This window comes from Opisthocomus hoazin, chromosome Z, assembly GCF_030867145.1.
Source record: "Opisthocomus hoazin isolate bOpiHoa1 chromosome Z, bOpiHoa1.hap1, whole genome shotgun sequence".
Classification (NCBI taxonomy): Eukaryota; Metazoa; Chordata; class Aves; order Opisthocomiformes; family Opisthocomidae; genus Opisthocomus; species Opisthocomus hoazin.
In genome coordinates this window covers 20,646,889-20,665,295 of record NC_134454.1, presented here as the reverse complement: position 1 = coordinate 20,665,295, position 18,407 = coordinate 20,646,889, and the positions used below count along the sequence as shown (strand labels likewise).

General features: G+C 37.1%; 1 protein-coding gene across 40 annotated transcripts in view; it reads left to right on the top strand.

Moving 5' to 3' along the window:
* The window catches only part of PTPRD (protein tyrosine phosphatase receptor type D), a 1,391,241-nt gene that overhangs the window by 1,316,285 nt on the left and 56,549 nt on the right, over positions 1–18,407 (top strand). For all 40 annotated transcript variants that reach the window (XM_075446987.1, XM_075446992.1, XM_075447021.1 and 37 more), the window contains 2 exons: positions 4,164–4,287; positions 15,053–15,228. In XM_075446987.1, coding sequence (XP_075303102.1) covers positions 4,164–4,287; positions 15,053–15,228 — 300 coding nt within the window. The remainder of the gene's footprint in view (positions 1–4,163; positions 4,288–15,052; positions 15,229–18,407) is intronic.

The following is an 18,407-nucleotide window of genomic DNA, read 5'->3' as shown; positions in this document are numbered from 1 at the left end:
TTTTTCAGCAGCCAAGCATTTAGAACACAATAGCTGAAAGATTAGTCAAAGCATGGGAGGGTAATAACAGTATTGCACATATCTTTATTTCTTTTGCACAAAGCACCCATACTACACAGTTGTGCTATGAAGAAATCCAGTTCTTTGTTAATGACAGCTTTATTGAAGGCAAGCTTTCAGAATGAATATACTAGAAATCCTATTAAAGTGCCATCCATTAAACCATTAAAGCACTCATTAAAACTGTTAGTACAGACTTGTTATTCATGAGTTATTGGTCTTTCACACTTCTGAAATGTGTCTGCCAATACTACTCTACTCTTTGTTCCAGTATGGCTATTAAGTCTGAGGAAATATAGATCAACTTTCTTTTGCCAAAACAGTGCTTTGTGGGAGGATAGTAAGGCCACAAAGTGGTTCTGATTGGTGAGAAAAACAGGAAAGATTAAAGTTCAGTCCATTTGCCTGGTTTTGACATAATTTATGTTAACTATATCTGCATGCAGGCCTAAATATTAATCACTGAATTACACCATCTGGCCATACATCACACAAAGAAGTGAATGGGAAATGTAGTATGCTGCTGTGATGAACATGTTCTCATCTACTTCTGCAAATAGCTGACAGAGAAAGCTGCTGTTTAATTTTTTTCTTGGTATAGAAAAGCAACTTTAGATCGCTTAAATAGTAAGGAGTGAAAAGAGGAAGAGTAATACTGAATAGCTGAAGCTATGCTTTAAATGTAAATTATTCTTAATGATTCATAAATTCACATCAACAATAGTTACAATATAGAGTTGAAGCTCTTTCTCACCATAATTTTCTAAGTGCAACTCTATATGCAAAAATGCACCTTAAACTTGATGTTTACAAGTAGTTGTAATTGTGAATAGCTAATTTATGGGTTATTTTTTGTTTCATTTGTGTACATTCTTTTTATTTTTGGTAGGGTAAAACCCAAACCCTGCAGTCCAGGCTCAAAAGTAGCAGCATGTTAGTCAGCCAGTTTATTCTGTTATTTTCCAGTTTTCTTGTCAAGTGTGAAGAGGAAGTATATGTGACATCTTATATTGTGAAGTAATTTCTAGAATATTTGGGCACTGTAGGTAAAAACCTAAAAGATCAGGCACAGTGCAGAGCAGTGTTGCCTCATTCTGGGGCAGTGGACTGCTCTTTAGCTGGCATGTTTGCATCTCAAAAAATTCTGACTAGTGTAGATGAGCTTTATTCTTAGTCAAATAATTGACTTGATTTAAAAATTTATTTATTGCAGAACGCACTAATATATCGAAATGATGTTCTGTTTATTTAGAGAAGATTATGTTTATGTTTAAAATTGTTACTGGAATTCTGAGCTAAACCCATACTAATTACTTTCTGAAATACTGAAAACTTGACCTGCAAACATCCTGCACAGGTTATCTTATTCACCTCTGTTTACTCAAAAAGGAAAAGAGGGGAGATTCTTGCTGAGAGAAGTCATTATGTGAATTTGATTGCTTTTCTAGTCATATGATGTAAGGGCATTGCTGGTCAGCTGATAAAGAAGTATATTACATGTCTTAAATATGCTGTGTATGTATATGACTCTCCTCTTCCCAGTGCTGTTGGAAATGTGGTCCAAATTCTTTCTCTTCATGTCAGATGAAATAAAGAGCACCTAGCGTAAAGATTAAAATATTTGTGTTTTTAAAAAAAGCAGTGCTTACCTTATCAGCCATCCATCTCAGAGGATGGGAGAACATTACTGTGACGAAATAAATTGTAAGAAAAAGAAATAAAAATTTTACTTGCTTTATTGATAAATACGAGTTTCACAGTGTAGTCGGAAAAAGTAATGTTTTGGTCAGAGAAGGACCAAGCCCTAATATTTGAGGGTTCAGGTTGCTATGTTTATACTTAAGCACAGCACATAAGTGATGTCTACTTTTGCAAGTGGCAGAATACCAACTGGGTGATAGTTGCTTGTTTCTATATATGAAAAAAGCCATCAACAGTTTTGTAAAATTATTAATAGCTAGTCTATTAAGATATTAGTTTAATAGTAAAATATTAATACTATTAACATATTAAGATATGTTTAAGCATAGTCCCACAAATTGCTAAGTCTGTGAACCCAAATACTGCTTTTTTAAAAATAAATCTCTTCTGGGGACAAATACTGTGTGGAAATTAAATGAGATTCATTCAGAACTGGAAATTATTTAAGAACATGTTTTGAACTGTTAGTTACACATATAGTGATCCAACTCAAGTGAATCATATCCAAACCACAAGTCAAATTTTCATGACCTTTATCATGCTCCCAACCAGTTCACTTCTTCCTCATTCCTCTAAAAAGTCCTGTTTCATTTTCTGTTGAGGGAGGAGCTGCCACACACTCTGCCTCAGCTACTGTAGGTAAAGCAGTATGCTGCGGGTGAGCCAGCACCTCAACCATCATACTGCTCTGCTTGGCGAATCTCAGCAAGGTTATGCAGGGGAGCTCAGCCAGGCCCAGCTCTACAGGACTGTAATGAAAGTTGTTAGCAAACTCAGGAAAAATTAGCTGGTAATTGTTGTAAAAGTTGATTGAGTCTAGTGTATTAGTAGGCAGGATAAGGTATTGGGACTTGGTTTCCTAAACAGAAATACTGGAGTATTCTAAGACCTCTCTATCAGGCAGCCAGGGAAAAAGAATTTTTTTAGAATAATCTCAACAAAAAAAGCAAATCATTCCCTGAATGTTATATAAATAAATTGTGTAAGATATGTAAAGATGCATAAGAATGAAGCAATTTTCTGACTGGCCAAATAGTAGTTATTAATCTGAGGGACAAATCTCAATAGGTTGCAGTAATTAATTCCATACATGTTCATTGACCAATAATACCTACTCTTAGTAGATTACAGGTCATATTTCATTTCCATTAACATAAAATGGACTCACAGCTGTTGTAACCCTGGGAGGAGTCAGTGTAAGTGATGTAAAAGTGATGCCTTGATACTCTAGTGGCAGTATGGAGTTTTGGACTTCTGCATTGTTCGTGATCTACTCATGGAAAGTTATCATAGTGTTGGTGAACTGCCCCATCTAGGATTATCTGTGTCATGAGTTTTTCATAATTTACAGCAACAGCATAGGGAGATGCTGATTGTTACCAGGATTAAGCAAAGGGCATGAGCCGCAAACCACAGTTGCATATACGTATCGATGAAACACTTTTAATGTCTGTAACGTTACAGTAAGGGAAAGTAAAACAATGCATGACTTATCGTGACTCCTCAGGATGAGATGGCCTTTTATGTAGCCACCACCATAGCGGGCATAAGCAGGTACCATCTGCTGTGTATTGTGTGTTTACCCAGCTGTATGTATACCTCAGCCATAGAGGTAGAAGTAAATAGTGGAGCCTGGAGTCATACTTCTGGTGAAGGATGAAGGAGTGTGGGACAAGCTTCAGTAACTCCATCCTGTTCCATGAAGTAAGCAGGAAATAAACAGTGATTCTAGGACTGTATAGTCAAGTGTATAAATAAGAGATCATTAACATTTCAAATATGCTTTCGAATATGCTGTCTGATTTATGACTGAAGGAAATGAAAATTAAGTGTCTTAATGTTGTCCCTGGATGATAGGTAGGTTGTTCCCTGAGCAACGCTGGTATCATCTGTTTGCCTTGCATCAAAATGAAAGAACAGAAACAATATGATTTTTCTTCTGGAAAAATTCTTCAGGAACAATTGGAGTTTATTTAGTAAAAGGACACTGAATTGCTGAACTGTGTGCACTTAGAGAAAGATAAAAATGTTTATTCCCCTTCATCCCAGTGTTTTTGAGTTTTCTGACTTTTTTTCTTTCTCTGTTATGCTCCAACCCCTCACTTGCCAAACTGAGTGAAAAGATAAAAAGATGGGTAGCATACCCTTGCCTTTCTGATGAGAAAGGCTCTCATTTGAAAAGCTTAAGGTTTAAATCCTCATGGAAATTTCAGATGCATAAATACAAAATGTTTTATGTAATATGATATGTTACAATGTGTCCTGAAGTCATAATTTTCTTTCAAAAGCAAAATATTTCCAGAGTAAAATATGGGAGCATATGGTTTGTAATCATTATAAATATAAGTGCATATTCCTTAGCTAAAAGTTTTGTTTTCTTTGCTTGTCTTTCCATTTTGAAGTCTATTGATCCTGGTCAGCAGTTCACATGGGAGCACTCTAACCTGGAAGTAAACAAACCAAAGAATAGATACGCGAATGTAATTGCCTATGACCATTCTCGTGTTCTACTCTCAGCAATAGAAGGTAAGGAGACCTTTAAACTTAATTAAATCCTAAAATCCAGTATAATTTTACAAACTGATATCATTGCCTGGTAATACAAAAAAGTGTTAATTAAAGTACTTCCTGTAAATTGTTGTGGTGACAGTCTTTTCCTGATGTTCATTCTCAGTTATCCATTATAAAAATGCACCACAATTGACAAAGGGTCACATATAGCACTGAATGCATCAGATCCCTGTGCGCATGCCAACGTATTATATAAAGTAAATTATCATTGCTGTTTACTTATACTAATTCTACAGAGCAGACATAGCAGTAACCAAGCATGAATTGAGGGTTTTGTCAATCAATGACATTATCAATGTATCTGATTATTGAGTTTCAGTTGCCAAATACTTAATGTGGGGAAAAAAATGAGTTCACCTTTATGTTCTCTGGGAGACTTTTGAAAGCTCTCCGTTAAAACTTCCCTTTTTTCATTTTCCATTTACAATCTGAATGTTAAACAAGAGTGTTAAAACGAATGCCCACATGCAGATGTTGTTGGAACCTCAGTGTTTCACTGTTTTCACGAAAGATTGGCAGAGGGGTATAATGAGCGCTCTTCATTGTATCTTTCTTTGCCAAAAAGCTTTCCAAAAACATGAATATTTTAGAGTTTTAACTTAACCAGACTGTCCAGGGTGATCAGCCCTGGGTATTGTGTCTGTTTTACCAAGTGCTAAAGCAACGGGAAGCACTGGTTTTCACTCAGAGGATTTACTTTCTTACAGGTTCTGCCTTACGATTAACCTGCTTCCCAAGATGATGACAGATTCTCAGTTTATTCTATATTGTTGACAGTCAGGTATTAATAATGGCCAGAATATAATTGATTATATATTTAAATGAAACAATTCAAATGAAATTAAGATTTGCCTTTAGTAACTCTGACAGGGTTTGCATATGATACATCAGATGTAGGGAACTGTATTCAAGGTCATAATTATATCAGTCCTAACATGCTACAAGTTAAACTGTAAGGTGTTTTAATTTACAGTTATAAGCGGCTGCCTATCTTTGGCTACTGCAGACCTGAAGATGCTGGATACAGGAGGGACAATATTTAAAAGTGTAATCCATTTTAATATTAGCTACTTGGTGAAGAAAAAGGCCACTGATTGAAGTTCAGATCTTCCCTTATTTATTGCAGCTGCATGCCGTGGGCTTTGATAACACAGATAAGAGCTTCTCAAACATATTAGAAGATGTAAATGATCACCTTGAATAATTTTCATGTGGGAATCTGCATATGTTTCTTTCACCTTTGAGGCTCATATAGCAGTTCTGACAGGATTTTTTTGTAACGTCGCTTACAAATTTTCGCATAGCCTTGTAGAAGAATATAGCTGTACAGAAACCATCTGCTACCTGCTAGAAATACCTATCTCAGCATTGAATAGAGGATATTTTAATTAGTATTATATGTGATGTAATCCAAGAAAAATATCCTTTTCTGTGTTACTGGTCCAGACAAGAGAACTAAGTACATGGTCAGGAAAGGCCAGGAACAACAATTGGACAGCTGTTCTGAATTGATGTATAAAGTTATTTGGAACAAAATGTTTCACTCAGAAATAAGTCTATTTGACAGAAGACTCAAGATTTTCGCAGGATTTTGTTTGGAAAACGAGTTGTGTAATGAAGGGAAGAAGGAGAGGAAAAAATGTAATTGCAAATAAATTTATTTCTTAGTTTGTAAATCACACATCTGGGCTTAAAAAGTTCTGCCAGGTTCCCCATCATGTAAATGACCCGTGAAATTTGGTTCCCTTAAAGAAAATGAACATATTCAGAGAGTGGGAAGAAAATTTAAGAGACAAAACAGAAAAATTTAGTCAAAGTAATTAAAAGTATCAAAGCACACAGTATGTTAGACTAGTTTTAAAAATAATACATAGCAAAAATATGAAAAAAAATCTACATTGTACCTGTAGGAAAGGGCTGAGTTTTGTAAGGAGCAGGAACCACATACAGTTAAGCAATGTCATCTTTTATTCCCCTTTTTCAAGTAACAAATACCATGATGAGGCTAAAATTTCTAACCCTGTAACAGTCAATGACCCTAAACAAGGAAAAATATTGTAGCCCTTGAAATATCAGTGTTAGACGTGAAACCACAAAGGAGATTTTGACACATTCTGTGATTTTGATAATTTTAAGTATTTTCTCAGTCTTCAGTTTTTGGTGAAAAAAGTAACTTAAATCAAATACTAAATGCCTTTTTATGCTATCATAATTTGTAATAAATCAGTATTTAATTATACCTTTTTTTCCCCCTGGGATTTTACATGATTGTGTTTCTGGAATTTTGTGTGTATACCTTCATAATTTTAATACATTGCTCTTAGTATTTGATAATAAGTGGTTCTCTTTCAAATTAAGTAAATATTCATACAATGAAAATATGCAATCTGCCTAGCATTTTAAGTAGATGCAGCTGCGTTTGTTTTTATGCTACCAGGGAAATCAATACTTTGAGTGTTGTCTAAAAAAAGAAAAATTTCCTTCACCTATGTTACTATACAAGTGGATCACGATGTAAATTTGGACAGCATTACATTTTGTTACAACTATAGGTAGAATATTTTGTTGAATTTTACATACAGGCCTTATCTGCAATACTTTGGTGGCCATAGGAAGACTGATATTATCAGTGAGGTTTGAGTAATAACTGTGCTCGTTCTAAGATTAGAAGCTCCATTCTACACCTAGACACTGGGTCCCTGTTTAAGAGCAAAGTATGAACAAGAAACTAAGCATCTGCCAAACTGTAATCCTACATTGATGGTCACTTTGCCTCTTGACTGTGTTGCACAAAACTGGAATGGTGTAATTGCTACTTTAGAATGGGGCGCACAGCCAATTTTGTTCAGCTTCCTGCCTCTGACAGTAGCCAATACAAAGCTATTCCTAGAAAGTCTTAAGAAGCATGTGGTAGAGATTTGAAATTACTTCTTTCCACTCATTGATAATATAAAGCTCTTAAAAATTCCATTAGCCCTGAAACACAAGGCTTGGTAGTGCTTTCCAAGTGTTTATTTTGGTACCTTTTATAATTCTTGTTACACATGTTCAAACCTGGTTTTGAATCCCTGCGATGTTCTTGGTGTCTGTAATTGCATATAGCGTAGACTCACACAACATAATTGCTCACTTTGCAAGAAATATTTCTTGTATTATTAAACACACCACTGTTTAAATTTTATTACGTTGGATGTCCTTTTGGACAGAAAACTCAGATTGGTTATGGTAATTTGAATTTCCACCTGAAAGAAAATACTTTGCAAAATTTTTTTCCAGTGTTCTTGAAATCTCATCGTACATGTTGTGCTGTGTTTGATGTATCTGAGAGAGACACTTGGAATTTTACAGTAACATGAAAGAAAATTATATGTGGTGAAGTATATTGTATGTATTTAAATGGATTTAAGAGCAGAATTTACCAATTAAAAGAGGATCAAGTTAAAACTGCTAGGTCTGTAATCTTAAACCTCTGAGGAGTAAATAAAACTTTGGAACAGAAATGATGAAACATTCTGCATTTGAAAAAAGTCTTTCCAGTTCTTTTAGGAGACATCCAAGTCTAAAAGTCTGCGATATGTGGCATGGATTTGCATAATGCTAGTGATTAAAAAATGTAATATCTATCATATTTCAGCAGTGTAATTTTGTTTGATGACAAATTTAGTGGCTTTAAAATGCTGCTAAAGCTAGAAGTCTCTGCTGTAATATAAATGGTCAAAAAAAAGGTAATAAACTGGTAATACCCTTGTTTGTCTGATTGCCAGTTATTGGTAAATTATCCTCGAGGAAGTAGGCCATCATCTTTAGATATAGAAAGTATTCTGGTCTATATAGATTCTTGAATATCTGCTGAAGAGTCATGGACTATACAAATTATTTGCACTCTCACATTGCATTTGTGTTGCATTCTACTAACAATATATAATTACATACTTGGTGTAATTGTATGCTCCTTCCCCCTGCAAGCCTGGAGTGCCTTAAAAATGACAGAAGTATTTCAGTGATGAGGTAACAGGCTACAGAAAGGTCAATGAAGTAGACTTCATGGTGTCAAAGTCTCTGTGAAGTAGACTTCATAGGGAGGACTTCATGGTGGCTGTCTCAACCACAATACCAAGACAAGTTACAGGATCATAGAATGGTTTGGGATGGAAGGGACCTTAGGGATTATCCAGTTCCAATCCCACTGCAGGGACACCTTCCACTAGACCAGGTTGCTCAAAGCCCCATCCAACCTGGCCTTCAGCACTTCCAGGGAACCCGTTCCAGTGCCTCACAACCCTCACAGTAAACAATTCCTTTCTTATATCTAATTTAAATCTAACCTCTTTCAGTTTGAAGCCATTACCCCTTGTCCTGTCACTACATGCCTGCGTAAAAAGTTGCTGTCCAACTTTCTTGTAGGCCCTCTTCAGGTACTACAAGGCTGCAGCAGGGTCTCCCCACAGCTTTCTCTTCTCCAGGCTGAACAGCCCCAACTCTCTTTGCCTTTCCTCACACGAGATGTGTTCCATCCCTCAGATCATTTTTGTGGCCCTCCTCTGGAGCCACTCCAACAGGTCCATGTCTTTCCTGTGCTGAGGGCTTCAGAGCTGGATGCAGGGCTCCAGGTGAGGTCTCACCAGAGCCAAGTAGAGGGGCAGAATCACCTCCCTCGACCTGCTGGCCATACTTCCCTTTATGCAGCCCAGGATACACTTGGCCTTCTGGGCTGTGAGCGCACGTTGCCAGGTCATGTTGAGCTCCTTGTCAACCAATACCCTCAAGTCCTTCTCAGCAAGGATGCCCTCACACCATTCTCTGCACAGCTTGTAATTGTGCTTGGGATTGCCCCGATGCATGCACAGGACCTTGCACTTGGCCATGTTGAACTTCATGAGGTTCACACAGGCCCACCTCTCAAGTCTGTCAAGGTCGAGTTGTAGGGGTATAATGATTTTGGCCTATGGCTCTACTTATGCTCTTATAGTTGTAACTTAACAAAAACGGTGTCGTTCTTGATACCCTTGAAATCAGCTCAGAACAATTCTGACTTTTTGCTGTGTATATACCCACACTGTCCACTGGGGAAAGCTTCAGTGGAACGTCCAGTGGCTTTATTCTTGAAGGAAGAATGAAGATTTGGCACCTCGCAATTTACTCTGCGCACTCATATTGAAACTCTTCTTTGCAGAAATTATCAAACATTTTATTTCATATTAGCAGAGACACTCGTTGGCCCTTTTAGTGCGTCATTTAGAGGTATAAATGAATATTTCCATCCAAGAAAAGACTGCTTTGACAGATAACTTTGGTGTTACTCAGTGTTGAACAGTTGGAGAATCACTAAATCATTTCAGATAGCAGGAAAGTAATCACAGTATGAGGACTTCATGTTGGATTTCGTTATCTGCATTGCACTATCATGCAACATACTGCTATCTCAATGTATTGTGGCCAGCATGCTGGCACAATGCTGTTATCTGCATCTCTGAGGACCTGCACTGAATAATCTATTTGCTTTCATTCTGTACCTTTTCTTAGTACTAGACAACTTTTAAAACAAAATAAAACAAATACAAGCTTCCTTTCTTTTTCTTAATAGACCTCCTCCTATTACCCAGCCTGCCTTTCTGCTTCTTATCTTCCAAGTTTCTCATCTTGCCCACAGATCTTCTACAGCTCCTAGTTCTTAGTTTCCATCCCTACATTTCAGCTTTTTGGATTTTTCTCACTTTTTCTTTTCCTTTCAAACATTTGTCTTCTCTCCTCTACAAAATACCTTTCTCTGTCCTGCTTAATTCTGCATCTTCTTCCACCCCTGCCCCCATTTTGACATTGCCTTCTTTCCATCATTCTTTATAATTCAACATTTCACTTCCAGACTCCGTGTCTTTCATCCTTTCCCTCTTCACCAGACTCTCCTAGTCCTAATGGTCCCTACACAATCCAGCAATCTGTAGGTTTTCATTTTCTGTCATTTCTTTTTCCTTCTTACCTTACATTGTTAGGATGATATGTAGTGAATTTTCCTGTCTTTGTAAAAAGCTGTCATTTTACCAGTATTTATTACTACACAATCTTCATTGGTCTTGTGCTGCTTCATTTTTCAGTGAGTTCTTACAGTACAGATTTGTGCTTAAATCATTTGAATTTTATAATCTCCGTAACCGTATGGATTTTATGTTACAAAAACTTCCTCATAAGTAGTTCTTAGTGGCACCTAGTAGCTGCCTTAGTTTGTTTTCACTCTGATGTAGTTCAAAACATCGGTCATTGATTTAAACCAATTGTACAGATTCGTCAGCATTTTGAGTTTATCACTGCATTTTTGAAACTTGTTTACAAGCGTGACAAAATTTAATCCTATTAGTTCACACTCTTTTTATGACTAAGAGCACATCTCTTAGGGAAGCAGCACAGAAACAAAGGTTTATGGTTTAATTTGTTTTAAATAGAAAGGCTGTTCAGTACTTAGCCCTTGTAAAGGCTTGAAATAATTTCATTATTTGATTTCAGTTTGTGAATAAAACGTGAAGTCTAATTATAGCTATCTAAGATTATAACTGTCTTCAGAAAGTCAAGGGAATAATTCTGACATTTACATTATTAGCTTTGTGGATCTGAGTCTATGTTGCAGCAAGCTGTATTGTCATTTCAGTTCACGAGTACAGTCTCAGCATAAATCAGGAGCTATAGAGTTCATTTTTTTATCTTTTGCACTTTAATTGTGGCATTGGCTAATTATGTTTCATTGCTCATTCACTCTTACTCTGTAAAATCTGGACTGCTTTGTTCTCTTGAGATATTTGAAACTGGGATGTCCTTTATGCTCTGCTCATCTGATTCTTCCCCCATTGTGCTCTATTGCTGTCTGGCAGAACAAGGAGATTGCAAACTCTGGTCATTCATCACCATAGTTGAAAAGGCTATGAGGAAATAGCTATGGTAGAATTACGATCTGGAAGCTCAGTCTTTAGCTGACTTTTTGTGCAGAAACTGTCTCTCTGCCTTCATGAAACTTTTAAAAGTCAGTTTATACTGTGTGGACTACCCTACATTTACACTTCAGGTATGGCATCCTAAAGCTGTAGCAAACGCCACTGATGCCAATAGACTTAGTTAAGGTTCATATCAATATTACTGAAGGCAGAATTTGGTTGCTTTGTCCCTTTCTTGACCCATGTTTTTACGGAACAGCTGGCCTCTCCTAACTATTAAACACAAATTTAAGTAATGATGGCAATTGCTGCTGTGCTTGTGGGTATGTTGCCTTCAAGCTACGGCAGCTAAGAAAAGTTTGCAGAATTTCATTGTGCTGCAGTCAAACTAGTTGTCATTTGATTGTTTTTGCAGTATTAGACTTGACAGCAAGTTGTTCAGCTTTCTGAGCTCAGAATGAGGTTGTGGCCAGAAAAGTCATTGCAGAAAGTGACTTTTTAATATTTAGATTTATTTGCCTTTGATAATTGTTTCTACTTGGTCAGTGTAGATATTTACACATGTTCAGGTTTTGTAGATGTTACTTTTAAACTGCACACACTTCATTAGGCCTCTTGTGATAAGACACCTTCCCTAGAGGACTTGAAGTTTATGTGTTGTGGGGACATAGCTGATTAAGCAAAAACTGGTGTTGCAAAGTGTGAGACAGAAAGTGAGAGTGGGGAAATGGTATTACAGAATACAAAAGGATTTTGGAACAGGATGTGAAACCAATGTCATGCATGAAAACAGTGATGAAAAGAGACTCAGTGTGAGAAATGGGTGTAATACTTGAAGGGACTACGAGAATGGATGGAGAACAAAGAAAACACCTAATGGGTACTGTGAGTGAGAGAGACAATGAAGCTGAGCCTTGTGAATCCTGTTCTCTCGGTCTCAGTAGAGATATAACCTTATAGAGTACTGTCTTCTTCTAGAGATAAACTCTTGATGAAAATCTTCTCACAGTGCAAAATGTTGGAGCAGCACCTAGTTTTTCCTGAAACTGCATTGTTTAAGTTGCTAACAGTTGCTCAAGTCCCGTGGTAAATGAACTTTCCTGACCACGCCCCAGCAACATCCTTCTCATGCACAATGAGGCTGAGTTGCCTTGTAAAAGGATTTTTCTGACTAAAGAACATACAGGACTTTTTGTGTCCTCGTGATAAAAGGCAAGTAGAGAAATATAGTGGAAATTTCCACTTTAACCTAGCTGGGAAGAAATCCTTTTTGCAAATATCAGTAATTGTTAATCTTAATTCTTTCCTGCTTGCGTCTGTGATCAAGGAAGGTATAATCTGGAAGCTTTTCTTCATTCTAATTTAAAGGATTAGAATTTAATTTTGAAGTTCTTTATTTTAATATGATTTATCAATAAATTTAATACAAGTTAGTAAGTAGAGTATTTACAATTTTAGACATTCTGGATTTTTTTACATCAGTTACTAGGATTGGCTGCTAAGATTTGTAAAGATCATGCTTTAGTGCACAGTTTGCATTACTTCTTATGCTTAATTTTCACACTGAGCTTGTGCAGTATCAGCTCCAGAGGACAGCTTTCCCGGAAGATCATTTAACCACTTTACAAAGTGTTGTTTTTCTTTTTCGTTTTTTCCTCAGGCTTTTATTTATAACATATGCTTCAAAGTATGATACCAGGCATCATAATATAATCCTAATATATGCAGAAAACATTTCTTACCAGCTTTCTCAGTTCCTTTGGTAATAATACCCAGTTGGTGTAGATTTCTCCTGTTGGCTTCATTTTTCTTTCTCATCTGTTCTGTGAAAAAATGTTTTATTATCTTGATAAAGGAAGAAAGTACAGCATTGTGCCTAGCAGTTCTATTTTCTAAGTCATTAATTCCAATATCCACAATAAGAAGTGTCGTGTGAAAAACATTCAAGTCTACAGTAGTGAGGCTTTTGAACTCCAATTTCTGCCTTTCATGGAGGGAAATCGTACTTTTAAGCTATAAGCTATGCAAGCTTAAAGTTTTTTGATTTTGTTTTATTTTTCTCCCAGAAGAGACTTTCAATCCATTTTAATCATAGTCAGCCAGTCTTTCTGTGTCCATCCATGCATCTTGCCTGAGGAGTGCCATTTGCTGCCTCTCTTGTACCCCTGAAGTTATAAACTCTTTCCTTCCCTGAAATATTTTGTCTGATTTTTCCTTTAATTCTACAGAAGGTCAAATCAAATTAAAATTTATGTTTAAATATAGTTTGAACTTATAAAGCAAGAAAACCTATTAAGCTTTCTTGGGCTTAAAGGCAAAATTTTATGACAGACTACAACTGTAGTAACACATAATCTGAATCATTTCAAGATTATATTGGGTCTTAATTAGTGTCACAGTTAGTCAGTGGGTTAGTTCATTAGTAAGTAGGTAGTGGAATGAAATGCTAACCTTACCAAGAATGAGTGGAGAAACTCTTCAAATTGTAGCTAAAAACAAACAAACCAACAAAAGTGTCAGAAGAGGTACTTTTACTTTCCATTCAAATTTGAATTATTTTGGAAGACATTTTCAGATATATGCCATGGGTTGTCAGGAAAGGCAGGAGTGTGCAGCCCCGACAGTTCCTGGTCTGGGGTCACCAGCAGGACATAATACATCAGAACAGATTTGTAGGTTCAGTTTCTGACAGAAAGCTTGAGAAACATTTCTTTAAACATATTTTATAATTTATTGTGTTTCATAGCCAAAGAAATTGAACGCTGTTGCTTTGTGGAATAAAAATAGTCACAGCTTTAGAATAAGCCAGGGAGCTTTAACTGGCCATAAGCTGGACACTACACTGCTGAATCTGACAGGGATGGGACTGAGACCTGTATGTTCGTATTTACCCCTTCCTGTGAGTGCGGCTGCCTTACTAGTCCAGACTAGTGACATGATCTACACTACAGCCAATACTTCTCCTTTACCTTGGCAGGTAGCATGCTATGGTCCAGCTCTCAGTACAAACATGGCACTGCATACCCTCGGTTAAACAGATTCCAGTTAGGAGGTGGCTCGCTTCCAAGTGGCTCAAAGGTACCATGTCTGGTGAACACATCCACCTTTAAGTCTTGTCCAACATACCTGAGCCTCGAGCAATTGATATTGTAGGTCCAATGTGCCCACAGGTCTTGGACTGCACCTCATTTTCATGCATTTAATTTTTATTCAGACCTGTAGAGGTCTTTATTTCATGCGCACACCATATAGCAGATTCCATTGTTTCTTAGACCTGAATTACATATTTTGTTAAAATAAAGCTCATAGTTAGCCTCCTGTTTAATGGGAACTATGAATATAGCAGTAATATTAGTAGTCTGACAACATTAACCCTTTTTCTATATTTAAAAGAAATGCAGTGAGCTCAACAGAAGCATACTCAGGGAATCGGATGGAGAGGCTTCCCTGTCTGGCCCAGACAGAGGCTGCCATACTGGTGTGTGACAGCAAGCAGTGTCAGACCAGCTTTTAAATGCTGCCACTCTCACGTGTCTCAGTCTGCTACAGAATTTCAGGCTTCTTTTATACTTCCTTATCAGATGGAGCCCTTTGTTTCAAAACAATGGTTATTCCCAGAGAGACCGTCATACCCCTCAGCTCCACAAATGGCGTACACTCGCTTGCAAGTACCCATTTACTACCTGGCATGCAGCAAGCTAAGATCAGTGATCCAGCTGCGTTACATGATTTTTTTAACCCTTGTGCTATAGGACAGCACAGAAATACTGCCCCATGTTTTCATTCTTCTCTCTTTGCAGGCATACCAGGCAGTGACTATATCAACGCCAACTACATAGATGGATACAGAAAGCAGAATGCTTATATAGCAACGCAAGGGGCATTGCCAGAAACCTTCGGTGACTTCTGGAGAATGATGTGGGAGCAACGGGGTGCGACTGTCGTCATGATGACAAAACTAGAGGAGAGGTCGAGGGTAAGGAAAGCATATAAAATGTTAATAACATTATACCTGAGTAATCACATAAGATTGTATGTTTGTCTGCCTCCTGTATATGCACAAGAACTGATTTTTTTTTTTTTTAGGTTGCCACCAGTTAGAAGTGTCCATGTTGTGAAAATCACTTATATAGGAAATGTTAGTTCCACTGTGAAATTACCAAGTCAGGCCGTTTATTTTGTAGGGTTTTTTGTACTCTATAAAAACTTGAAATGTCTTGATCTGTAGTGATTTTTTGTTTGTTTTTGCTGTTTCAATCACACTGGAAATACTAGGAGATGACTGAAAATGTTACTTCCCCTGTGGTATCAAGAATATGATTATATCATCCTGTTATGAGGAAGTTAATGTATGTAAACAGCATTCAATTTTCAGTTTTATATGGTATAGATGAAATATTACTTAAGATCAGTGAGGATTTGGATTTGCTTAAGAAATATTAGAATTTTTTTTTAGCACATGCCGGGTGCTAGGAAAACTCTGCAACAGCATATGCAGTAATAGAATACAAAATTAGCGGAGATATTTTAAATTCAGTTTTACAGGGGAAAGTAAAATTAGGAAAGTAAAGTGTAAGGATGCTAGTCTAATAACAGAAGTGTTACAGTAAAAGATGTGCTGCGTGTGAGGGGAAATCAAAAGTAATAGTACTTTTTTCTTACATAGTAAGAAAAGTGGTGGAAAGTAGTGACAGATCACTATGTGTTGCATGAAAATTTATGAGCAAGTCCGTACACGATGGGATTCATCAATTCTAAAGGTTGATGTTACTGGTGGGAGGAGGGATGGAGTGAAACGTAAGAAAAAAGAAAAGAAGAAGAGAGAGATGGTGAAAAAAAGGAAAAGGAAAAACACTTCTCAGTTGCCAGTGAGAAAGAAAAGTAAATGTCCAGCCCTCAGCACCCTCTCCAGTAGAGCAGATGGTTCCCCCATTGTATTTTTCCCACAATAACTCTATATTTTATGTCAAGAAGTGCTCAAACTCCTCATGGGTTGTTCCTGCTTATGATGCTGTTATCACTGGTGGGAGCACGTGTTGACTAGGGGAAGGTGCTTACGTGGCTTGTTCATAGCTGAGCTTTCTGCAAACACATTAATGAGTCCTGTAGTGTGAACCAGAAGCTACAACCAAATGTAGAAATCAGGAAAGGGGAGAAAGAAGGGGTGATTCTAACATCAGTGGCAATCACTTCCCTTGGGAGCCTGCCATAACAGCAGTATCAGGGTTTGCAAGTATAAGTCCAAGAGATGAATAGCAAACAAGAGCATCACAAAAAAAATACTTCCACAGGCATTCTGGGGTACACTGTCCTAGGAGCTTGTTTGAGGGGTTAGGGAGCTGCCAGTGGGAGGCAGGCTGTGGGGTTGCAGGTGGAAGGGCCTTAGCAATAGAAAAAGCCAAGGTACCTAAGGCACTGTGCAACGTGTTCAAAAATGCCATAAATACAGAGGATCAAGAACAGTTCAGATAGAGGCAAGGAGACTAGGGAGGAGGAGAGGAGATTTATCATCCAGAAAAACATTTAAATCTGTAAAAAGTATCTTATGGAGGTAACAGGATGATAGTTGATATTTCAGTAACTCATGGATGAGCTCCATTCCAAAATGAACATAAGTTTGCATGTGTACGCTTGGAACAAGTGGGAAGGCACTGTAAAACCTAATGCTGTACTGTGTTGGCATTGGTGTTCTTTTCACATGCTTGGTTACATATAGTTACAATGATTACATAATTTGTTGCAGCTCTTGGCAACAGTCATCCCTTTCTGGAGGCTTACCAAAGTACAGAGATACATATATATATATATTCTTTTACAATTTCATCACTTTTTAAAAATAGTCTAGGTTTTTTTCAGTTCAAGCAATGTATAGCATTCTAATTATAGAATCACTTTCCACATAAATTCAGCCTACATTAACATCACTGCCTGTATATACCTGATGGCAATTAGTACATAGCACAGGGTAATTTTATCAGAAATGTTAATGTTATCTTTAGTCTTCAGGACTTGTCTAGTTGAAGCACTGACAGTTATTTGGAATTAAGGAAATGAAATTTTGCCCATTTCTTAGCTAATTACTTCTTATATAATAAAGTTGCTGCTAAATAGCATCAGTGCTAAGAAAAAATCTGATCCTAATAAGCAGCATATTGCAGAAGGTGTACTTAAATACTTGAGTTTATCTTAATACTGCAGGCCACAGACAGCGACTGTCTAGAAAGATGTTTTGATGTAACTAAATGAAATTCTACTCATTCTCTCCAATAATTGCTTAGCAGAGTTTTAAGCTAGCTCTAGCCTTTGCTGACTGCACCCTAAAAAAACACTGATCAGAATAGTAATCACCTCCACAAGTGATTAGCATTCAGGAGCAGTACATTCCCTGTGTAATGAGAGACCAGACAATCTAGTCAATGGATTGTCTGTGCATTCAATACTTATGTTCGCATACTTTTTGTGGATAATTTAGCTCATTCTGTGTTCATAGGTCAAGTGAGTTTGATTCACTCAGTGCAGAGCATTAGAGACCGTCTATCCAGTACGTAATGCAGCTCCAATCTTAGAGTCTGCAACTCTGTGAATATGGCATACCAGTACCTCTTCTCCTAATACAGTAGCTACACATAATGCAATTAATTATATTGATAGTGATGCAGCAGTGGGAATCCCTGTGTGCAAAAAGAATACAATGACAACATTTCGTTGTTATTTCTTCTCATGCTATCATTTTTATGTAGCATGTCCTTATAGCAGGAGACCAAATGAAAGTTCAGACATGAAATGCAAACACTGTTGCATACCATTAGAGATGAAGACCTTTGCTAATTTCGTTTCTCTCTTTCCTTCTATTCCATTTTGATTGCTTTTGTGTCTTGGCAGCCTGATCATTATTCCTGCTGCAAGGCAAGATCATTTCCCTCTGGGACTTCATCTAATTTCCATCTCCATGTCGTCATTTCTGTTTAGCTTGCTTTTTTCATTATGTAGTCCTGCAGCTTGATATCAGCCTTTTTAACCTGGACTGCATAGATAAAGATGGGGATTTTAATTGCATCTGCAGAAAACAAAGATGGTTCATTAGCATGTGTTAGATGTCTGACTAACTTCAGCTTTGAAAATGTACATATTTTACAGCTGAGTACATCAAATGAT